The sequence below is a fragment of the Ostrea edulis genome, chromosome 10, assembly GCF_947568905.1.
Source record: "Ostrea edulis chromosome 10, xbOstEdul1.1, whole genome shotgun sequence".
In the NCBI taxonomy this organism is placed as follows: Eukaryota; Metazoa; Mollusca; class Bivalvia; order Ostreida; family Ostreidae; genus Ostrea; species Ostrea edulis.
Window position 1 is genome coordinate 36,709,002 of NC_079173.1, and position 10,807 is coordinate 36,719,808.

The window sequence follows — 10,807 nt, forward strand, 5'->3', positions numbered from 1 at the left end:
TTGTTCTTTTTACATTATTTTCATTGGCTCAGGATATAGGAGATGATACTTTTGAGGAACTTGACATGCCAACAGCTCCAGAGAAAATAAAAATTACATGTTTATCAGAAGACTTGATCAACAAGGTCATTATCCAGATTAAAAATGACATGATTTTGCCCGCCGAAGTTAAACGACCTCTTGAATCTATAAGTGGTAATTTGCATTTATTGTGTTTATTTGTTGATATTGCGAGATTTCTGTTGTGTTATTATTTGGTGTTTTTATTTTCTTCTTCCAGGTTTCATCTTAACTTTGTTTTTGTTCTTTATATGTGGTAGCTGAGAAAAGTACACAAATTGACTTCATATTTAAATTGTCAATTTTGTCCTTTGATCACTGACTGCAATTTTTATACTTCATGATGAGGAATGGTTACAAATTTGAATGATCTACATAGTCTGGTCCAAGGGAATGTGAATAATAACATTCAGGAAATGACAAGTCTGTATCCTTTTTACAAGTTGAAATAATTAAAAACACTAAAATCTTTCTTGTTATACTTATATGATTTATATACAATATGGATGTAAATATTTTACAAACAATTCATGGAAATGTCAAACAGTTAATAACTCATATGTTAAAACTTTGTTGTTATTGTATGAAATTAACATAACAACTGTCCTTTACAGCTGCTGACTTGGTTCCAGCTCTTCAGCAGTTAGACACCATCATGAAGGCAGAAGTATTCTCTAGTGCAGCCAAGGAAAAGGCCTGGCATAATTTCCATCTCATACAGCCAGATGTTGTGCAGAAACTTCAAAAAGTTGTAAACAAGCAACAATTGTCAGCTTTCATATCGATTAGAACAGCTGAAGAAATTATTAGAGAGAATACACTATCTTCGAATTCTTCTGTAAAATTAGACACACAAAATGTCCTGAGAATTGGGGAAAGAGATATTATTGCATACATTGCAGGCTTCGTATTGTTTCGATGCAAACAAAAATTGTCCTCTTCTTTTGATGTCAAAAAATATATGAGCAAACTCATTGACACAGACGGAAACACTAAATTAATTTCCATAAAATCCAGAGGTGGTCTAACTCAGCCCTCTTCTGAAGCGATAAATTTCTTTGTAGTTTTAGAACTTGTGTTTAGAAATTCATGCACAGCAGTGTCAGTTCCAACACTTCAACAGTTCACCAATACAATTTGTCGAGAAAATGACGCTATGTCCATGTTCTATGATTGCACTTATCATTCAGAATCAGATGTGGTAATGCAAGAGAAATTATTTTTCACAATGCTATCAATATTTCACAGAGTAAGATGTCATGCTAGGTGCACACAACTCATGGAAATTTACTACTTAAGAACAAAATCTGCTAGCAAGCAAAAAGCTCTACGCAAATGTATTGACTGATTAACATTGATTTTCAAATTCAAAAATAATCATGCAATTTTGTCAGTGTGTTTATTAGAGCTAAGTTTTCATGGACTGTTTGTTATAACAATGAGTCTTTTTTTCTCCCGTCCTTTTTGCAGTATTTTCTTTGGGCACAAAGTTGAAGGCTAAGCTCCTCTGAACTGAAGTTGGTTTTCTTGGTAACTATAAAACAGAAAACAAAACAAAACAGCAAATGTTTCAAAGTTCAACAGGAACAACTACTAATATACAAAAACTGCTAACAAGCAAAAGCACTACATGTATATGTTGACCAGATATTATGATTTGTTTTTCTTCCCCAATTTAAAAGTGCTCCAAACTACACCTACCCACCCCCTTTAATGTACTGCATTCAACATTGATGTGACCAATGTAGTGTATTAAATAAAAATAATGAGCTATAAAACAGTTTTCTTTGATCCACTGTAAATTGAAGAAATTACTGAACACTTGGGTCAAAATAATGTAAACATATACAAGAATTTTCAACCCTCCACCCATCTTAGATCCACCATAACTTTTTCGAAAATGATTGGATTCTCATTTTCCGACAATGTGCACATCTACAAATGACAATGAAGCATTGCACAGATTTTCAAGTGTATCTAACAAGTCATACAGGAGGAGAAGCATTTTCAAGATTTTCAGACAGACGGACAGAAAGTACAAAAACAATGTCTTCCCCCAGAAGAGGGGAGACATAATTAACATTGATTTTCAAATACAGAATTGGATATAAATACAACTTTGTTAAGTAAGCTTCTTTTAGTTATGTTTTAAACGTTTTAAGGGACTGTTTGTTATGACAATGGGTCTTTTTTCTCCTGTCCTTCCTGCAGTGTTTCCTTTGGGCACAAAGTTGAAGGCTAAGCTCCTCTGAATTCGAAGTTGGTTTTCTTGGTAACTGTAAAATAAATAGTAGGTATGTCAAAGTTCAACAATAACTTTTTAAAATATTTACAAGAAACTGCTAGTAAACAAAAAGCACTATGCAAATAAATTGACTATTTAACATTGATTTTTACTTTTATCTCAATTACAGATTAGAAAGTTAAAAATAAGAATTGCAAAATACCCGAACTGGTGAATTGTTGGGTTGTCATGATGAGTACCCAATCCTCTGTGGCGACCAAAGTGCTCTTCAAGTGGGTCCTGACAGAAGACATTGCTCAAAACATATGGTACCCCCTGTTGAAGCAGGTATCTTGCCTCAATGAAGGATTTCACTGAAATAGATAATTGCACATAAATTAGGTTATGTGCGCAACTACATGTAATAGTGTAACATAATTAAACTAATCCTATAACTTACCTGTCATGATAATGCCCTCATGAGTTTGATACGAAATGAACATTTTGTTCTGCTCCGTCTTCTTATAGCCTGGTCGGGACCTCACAGAAATGAGCCACTGATTGAAATATTCTAAGACTTCATCCTCGAGGAACTGCAAAATTGACACATATACAGTGATTCCCCGTTATAATGCCAAAAATGTACCTCGGCAATTTTGGCATTATATCGGGGGAGGGGGTATGTGTACAGGTGTCATAAGAAATCAAACAAATTTTATCTACTACATCGTGCTTTGAATGCCTGGATAATCCCAGCGTCCAGTGGTCGTAAATGACTAGTAATGGTAGGGGTATTTAATGATTTCCAGTTTTTGTTTTACGTCCAACACGCTTAGACTTCGGTGTATCTGCCATACTCCGATTTCAAAAACAATACTGCGTTTTTGAACTCAGTAGATTATAATTTACATAACTTATAATCTGCTCCAAACTTTGATACCTTGGGGGACTAATAGCGGATAATTGCCTAAGCCTGCTCACTGAAATTGTCCTGCCGTTGATTGGCGATAATTAGCGGGGGTGATTATAATGGTAATTGACCAAATCGTACCTGTAAATAGGTTGGCGGTATGCGGGGGATGACAATATAAGGAGGTTTTACATAGTGAGGAAAACAGGACTTTGAACTTTTTTGGCGATATGCGGGGGTGGCATTATAGCGGGGGATCACTGTATTATCAATATAAATGCATTATTCAAGGTCCCTTCATATTTCTGACAGTAACTTCCACTGATTGAGTTATTATTACCTGAAATCTTGGGTCATTTTGTGAAGTGTAGGGTGCTACATCTGGTTTTCTCTGGAACACAGACTCCCTCAATGACCGCACATTCAGGCAATCAAAAAATCGGTTCACCAAACTGAACAACCTAGCTGTCTCTGACACCTCTGGGCCATAATAAGCACGCATGACCTGTGCCACAGAGTTACTTAAAACCTAATAACAAAATTGTACAGATTACAGTATGAAAATGGAAACATTGATAACTTGTATCTGCATTCAATTTGGGTTTTTTTCCATACATTTTGCGCATGAATATAACAATTTTGAATTCAAAACCAAGACATTATGCATGTACATGTATTTTCAATTGTCATTATGCAAATGCTTAGGAAATATTTGTTTGGGGATTTCTTTTTAAAATATGCAATGGACATCTTACATTTGCATACTTCTAAAAAGTTTTAAAACTCAAAAATATTAAATGATATACACTTTACTATATTGAATCATTACCTGAACTGCCAGTTTGACAGACATGGTGGAAGATGGTGTCAGGTACACATGATCATGGGTTAGTTTTGTTCTGTACAACTGGCCCCTTGTGTCATCATTATATATATCCATCACATGAGACCACAGAATGAACCGACCATTATTCTGTTTAAAAATGTATACACAGGACATAAATGCACAACTGCATGTAGGTAAATTGTGTGGACATTCAAAAACTTGTATGATGTTTAAGCACTTAAAAGGTATTTCTACTTACCCAGAGGTACCTTGATCCACCTGTCTTTGATCTGTAGACATTGTTTCTTATTGTCTTCACAAGGTGGGGAGCATCAGAGATAAAATAAATATATCTGTCCTCCTCAGTGAATACATTCTTTGTTTTGAAGACAACTGGTTCATTTCCTACTTTGTGTATTCGATACAACCTCTGATTGGCAGAGGCTTTATCACTAGTTGATGTTATGACCTGAATATGATAAAAAATAAACCATCCTCAGATATCTGGTGTATTATGAGACACATTTTTAGTGGGATGAAAACTAATGAAATATAAACTGTATCATTATTGCAGCAATGATCTTCAGCTAATAGTTATTATATTGGTCTGGTATTTAAATTGATAGTCTTATTCAAATCAAAGTACAAATATGCAAAATTCCATACTTTCAGTTCACATGTCATTTCTAAGTATGCCACAGCACTCCAAAAGAGAGGATATAATTCATCGGCAGTGGAAGTTCTGGTAGGAAAATGGCCAATACTCATTTTTATGTGGGAATTAATGCCAACAACCATGAAAACCAGCACATGGGTTGCAATTTTCATTGACTCATCCCACAATATACAAAAAAATTCAATGAAAGGGAGAACGGAAATTAATTTAAATATGTATTAATAGGAGAAGAAGAAAAAAAAAATTAAGATTTTTTCCCCTTATCTTACTTTCAACTTATACCCGTACTTTATATACATTTAAATATTATGTATGATATTTACCTCGTTGAATGTCCAAGTATCTGGATTTGTGAATCCGATGACTTGGCCACTCCGTCTGTCATACACCAGGTCGGACTTTATTTTCATTTCGTCATGAAGGAGAGCAACAAATCTCTTCTCGGAGGGAAGGTCTGCTGCGATCTTTCTTAGTTCCTGTAAAGTATATATGTTGACTGTATTTCATATTAGAAAATAAATCAAATGTCCCCTGTTTACAAAATATTCCTTCAAAAATCGGTGATCTAATTGAGTTCTTATAGTTTTTAATTTGTAAAATCAATATGAGAATAAATCATATTTCAAATTAATCAAGTGAAAATAACCCAAATCATTGATTTAGTGTCAGATCTACTAGCTCAAAACATACCTCAAACACATGTGGTTGAAAGCCAGTTGCTGGTGTTATAACATTGGTATAGTCCCTCAATGTTGATTTGTTTGGTAGTTTTAAAACACCAGCTTCTTTAATGGCCTCATATGCTCGAGAACTTTGATACTGCAAGAAAATGGCAAATCGTATCATCATGGGATGCCACCTCATACCCTTTGGATTGGATTGAAATGCCTTTTTCTGCTCCTTCCAAAACAATTCCAAAAAGTTGTCTTCTGGAGGATTGTTTTCTATTGAAGAATAAAGTCCCTCTCCCACTTCATTTGTTACTGTCTCCGTCATACCTACATTAAATGAACAAAAGAAGAAATTTCATTAAAGGTTTAAAAAAAATTATCAAACACATATACTGTAATCTGCATACATGTAAGCTAAATCAAGACAATATTCAGTATAATTTTGGCACCACCCTACAATTAAAACCCTTACCACTGGGATCATGAAATTCACAATTTGGAAGAGGCATTTCTGCTGCACATTAATGCATTTGATTTTTCTAAAAGATTGTGTGATTATAGAAATTTTTTTTTTTTTACTACTGGTCAATTATTGCCCCATGCACCCCTATGGCACCAGGGATGCAGGAATCCTGATACTTACAATTAATATCCACCTGTCCCAAAGATGCTTCATACCAAATTTGAAAAGAATATGTAGTAAAATGTTCAATTGTTAAAATGACAACAGACACTGACCAATTGAGCACTAAACTAACACTTGAAGTATTAAATTAAGTAATGAAGCTAATTGCAAATCATCATAATGTTTTGAAATCTGTATATGTAATATTTTCCCATTAACAATTAAGATAGACAGGTTTATAAGTACCATTTGTCAGGGATTGTACTTGAGCTTGAATCTCTCTGAAACTATATCTGGATGCCTTGACTTCCTTAATCAAGTCCTCTTTGGACAGGCGAGAGAGTGGTGTTTTGGGGTGAACTGTGATCTGCATAGTCGATGATTTTCCATCACTAGCGCTCCCACGTAAACTAGTGCAGGCTGAGCAGACGGGTGTGGATTCATCTGAGATCAAACCTCCAAAACATCTTTGAGATCTATTAATAATACATGTACATGTATATAATCTGTCATTTAAAATCAGCATATAGATCACCACATGCTTTAATTTTCAATTTCTTATCCAATATTGAATGAATTTTACCTAACAACAGTTTCCACTTCAGGTTTAACATTCCTCACAACAGTAGAAACAAATCTAAAACATTTTTCCTTATAACTACCATCAGGTAACCCTGCACACTTTCTGATGTTGTCAATTTCTTGGAGGAATTTACTGATGGGAATCTTGCTTAAATTTGTTTCCTTATTCTTCACAAGTACCTCTGCATTAAAATAATTCAATGTAAGTTAAAGTAAATTAAATCATGTGATGTTAAATGTTCATCCAATATACAATCCATTTGCTGGATATTACTATTCATACATTGCATTCCTAGAAAATAAATATATTTCATGTTACTAGTGTTGGTAATTTGAATTAATTGTTTATCAACATGTTTTTACCCCCAAATCGGACAATGACATTTAAGTTAAAATCTACTGTGATTGTCTTTTCCAGTGATCTTGATGTCTGGTCATACATTCCAAAAACAAGGATGTTGTCATCTGTCTTCAGAATACTCCAGCCATGAAGGTCCTTAACATGAATACTTTTCTGTAGATCAGACAGAGATAAATAGGTCACTCTCTCAGGAACAGGTGGTGATGGACGTTTCGTCTATAAAATATAAAGATCACAAAATGAGTATGAAAATACATAGTAATTTCTAAATGATTTTTATGGCAAGCAATACTTATTGCTCTTTAAAAGGAATCAAACTTGGTCAAAATTTGTTGTATAAATGATATAAATTACAAATCATTTTGAGAGTTTTTAAAACAACATTACAACAAGTCTGACTATATAAAAAGAAATCCATCAAAATTGAGTTACTCATAAATTATCAATAGTATAATATTTTGACGATTAAAACAAACACAATAAAATGATGTGTAACTTGTAAAGTAAAAGTGAAAACAATGAAAATGTAACAGTAAAATAAAGTTTTAAAAAATCCATTAATTTCATTGGTAAACAGGATTGTTTACCTCTATAAAAATGATCTGCCATAAGATGTTTGTCACAATTCTATAAATGAGCATTTATCATATATTGTACCCTTTTTCAAATATTTTTACCCCCCCCCTTTTTTTAATCATTAATTAATTCTCAAAGAGTTCAACATCTTTTGACAAATCATTTTCTCATAACTTGTGAATAAATAAATCAGCAAATGTCTAAACTGAAAGAGAAACCAATCTTTTGCTCATATACCGGTGGATGTCTGGGCGGAGGACAGGGTGTTTCTATAGTTTTCTTTGGCATATATAATGTGGGCAAACTCCCAGGAATTAGTTTGAAACCTTTGCCTTAAAAATTTATAGTTTTCATTAAAAAGCATAAATATATTGTTCAATTCAAATATGTATATGTAATTTATTGAAATAATTTACCGTGAAACAATAAATTCTTTTCCTCAAAATGCACCGAACAAATATGCGAAGTGTTCGGATTAAAAAATCTATCACTGCGATTGACAGCTGCTATCAATTTTGATCGCCATTCTTTGTCCTGGGGGAAAGAAAAATAACTGATGCGCGTTAAATTGTTTTTCGTCTTTTCATTTGAGTTGTGGCAGCCGACCACGCAGCAATGCTTACCACTCATTGCCCAAAATATAGTAAAAACTTCAATCCGCCATTATATTTGTTTATTTACCATGACTCCCGGTGAGGGCGCTGCGAAAATTTTAACATCGAGCTCGTTCGGAACACTCGGACTCTGACGCAATGGGTGAAAAAATCCGAGAATCTCGAAAGAAGTCAGCGGTCCCTCTGTTATATGTCTCTGGTCAATACAACCTCGCATTGGGTCAAATGCTGTCAGACGTGTTTCATACCGATTGTTAAGCCGTTCTTGGCACACTGATTTCACTGCGGATAACTCCGTTTACCTGATCAGGATATGGGCCTCACGGCGGGTGTGACCGGTCAACAGGGGATGCTTACTCCTCCTAGGCACCTGATCCCAAATTCTGTATAATCTCCAATGTCTGATGTGTTTATCTGTTAGAATGGAGCCGGCCGCCGAGTCCCGCACTTAAACAACATTGTGCAACTTTGAGTTTGATGCTACTTTTAAATGACTCGAGGAAATATTTGTATTTGCAATTTTTGGAAATCTGTGATTAGGAGATTAGGCAGTGTTAGGAGATAATGGCTAGGCTGTAATGCATTAATAAGCGAACCCATACCATAAAATGTAAATGTTTGTATCTGCATGGGTGCTTTCTATACTCTTTACCGCACAAGTTCATATATACCGTCCCACACGAACGACAACTCCTACTTGGCTATAATAGCTCTAAAACTTCATTGTTATTTCGGATTTCAAACATTTCGGTAGAGCATCTCTGGGGAGACGTTGTTTGTCGAAATGAGCATCTGGTGCATCAAAATTGGTACCGTATAAGTTTTACATGTAAACATTACGAAAAGAGGCAAGTCAGTTTTTAAATCGAGGTAAGCTACTGACAAACAAGTTGATGGTACAGGGGTTTCAACAGTATCGATTGAAGTCAGCAGTTCGCAAATTCTATGGTCGTTATAACGATCTAGTTCGTCAATACAACCTATCATTGGGTCAAATGCTATCTGACGTGTTTCATACCGATTGTTATGCCGTTCTTGGCACACTGATTTTGACTGCGGATAACTCCGTTTACCTGATCAAGATATAGGGCTCACGGCGGGTGTGACCGGTCAACAGGGGATGCTTACTCCTCCTAGGCACCTGATCCCACCTCTGGTGTGTCCAGGGGCCCGTGTTTGCCAAACTATCTATTTTGCATTGCTTATAGGAGTTATGAGATTGATCACTGTTCGTTATCTTCACCTTGCATAGGATATTTAATTCCATTTCAGGAATGCAGTACACACTGCGCACTTTGAATATTCTTTTAATATCTTTAATTCCCAATTGCATATTTTTACTTATTTTGTTTCCAGTAATTCATCATTTTCATATTCATAAGAATAAGACCATTCACAGAAATGAAATGCGTGTGATGAGAAATAAACTGAAAAAGTAAGATTTTTGTGCGATTTACTCATTTCACCCCTTTTGGGCCTTTAGGTGTTTTACAAAATGAGGTGACGCATGCGCTGAAGTCATTGTTTATCATGGAAGCTAATATGATAGCGAAAGGATGTAATGTTTGAAATGACGACGATTATCGTTGCTCTAATGTGGAATTGAATGGTTTCAATTGTATTCCCTTGCGGCAAAATCATTCATGAATTGATTAATGTAAGTTTACGAAAGATTCACATCAAATGTAAGCTGAAATAAATTCAAACCAAAGCGCGACTGATTTCCCACATACTTTATGAAGGCTTGGACAGAAACGAGGGGGATACGAAAGACCGAATATAAATAACCCCCTCGTTTCCACAGAAACTAGCTTGTACTGCCTACAAGGTTTTCCTTCTAAGTGATTATGAGATCTTTACCTTGAAAAATATTAGGTATCTTCCTCTCATTATGGTAATCAAATGTACCACCTTGCAATATCTTGGAGCTTACAGTTCGGTTTGTATCCTGGCTACAAGGTCTTTCTATTGTGATACTGGAACCTTGACCTTTAACCTTGAAAAACATAAGGCATCTTACTCTCATCATGGTGATCAAATTTTCCAAGTTGCAATATCCTACCCACAACGGCTTCCTACTAAGTGATAACACCACCTTGACCTTGAAAAACAATAGACATTTTCCTCTCCTCATGGTGATCAAATATACCAAGTTGTAAAATCCTGAAGCTTACGTTTCGGTCTGTATCCTGCCCACAAGATCCGTACAGACAAACGGACGACGCATACCATAAAAGTCACGTCTTTGACGGACGTAGAAATAGCACTCAGGAATGATTGATTGTATCTTTCTTAACGTCTCTCTAAAGCATTTTTCTTTCATATCGAGAAGTCACCAAGACCGGTGAAGGGCTTCAAATTTAGGCCGATGCTCGGCGCTTACCGCCATTGAGCAGTGAGGGTTAATTAGCGTGCCACACCTACTGTGACACGGGACATCCGTTTTTAAGGTCATCTCCGAGGACCCGTGACATTCACACATGATGTCGAGCGTTTTGCGATGGAACTGTCACTACCTGTTTTAACAACTAAAGTTTGTTGCGGTCGGGATTCGAACCCCGGCCTTCCGCATGCGGGGCGAACACTCTACCGCGGCGGTGAATGAAAAAGATATAGAATAACAAGTGGTGCTGTTATTAAAACCCTGTTACATAATGGGGGGGGGGGGGGGGGGGGGGGACG

At 35.7% G+C, this 10,807-nt stretch overlaps 1 protein-coding gene across 1 annotated transcript; it reads right to left on the reverse strand.

The window, feature by feature from the left end:
• Window positions 1-529: 529 nt before the first annotated feature.
• On the reverse strand, window positions 530-4,937 carry LOC125647649 (uncharacterized). The gene is made up of 7 exons (XM_056151205.1): window positions 4,687-4,937; window positions 4,280-4,489; window positions 4,024-4,167; window positions 3,535-3,723; window positions 2,745-2,877; window positions 2,508-2,658; window positions 530-2,336 (listed from the first exon to the last, which is right to left on the reverse strand). The coding sequence occupies exons 1-7, from the start codon at window positions 4,846-4,848 to the stop codon at window positions 2,198-2,200; spliced, it is 1,128 nt and encodes a 375-aa protein (XP_056007180.1). The 5' UTR covers window positions 4,849-4,937; the 3' UTR covers window positions 530-2,197.
• Window positions 4,938-10,807: the final 5,870 nt, after the last annotated feature.

Excerpts from the sequence above, each read along its gene's own strand:
- LOC125647649 (XM_056151205.1), bottom strand. The coding sequence starts at position 4,848 with ATGAAAATTGCAACCCATGTGCTGGTTTTCATGGTTGTTGGCATTAAT. Across the intron at positions 4,490-4,686 it reads AAATGACATGTGAACTGAAA|GTCATAACATCAACTAGTGA; the intron begins GTATGGAATTTT and ends TATCATATTCAG. Across the intron at positions 2,878-3,534 it reads AAAATGACCCAAGATTTCAG|TTCCTCGAGGATGAAGTCTT; the intron begins GTAATAATAACT and ends TCAATTTTGCAG.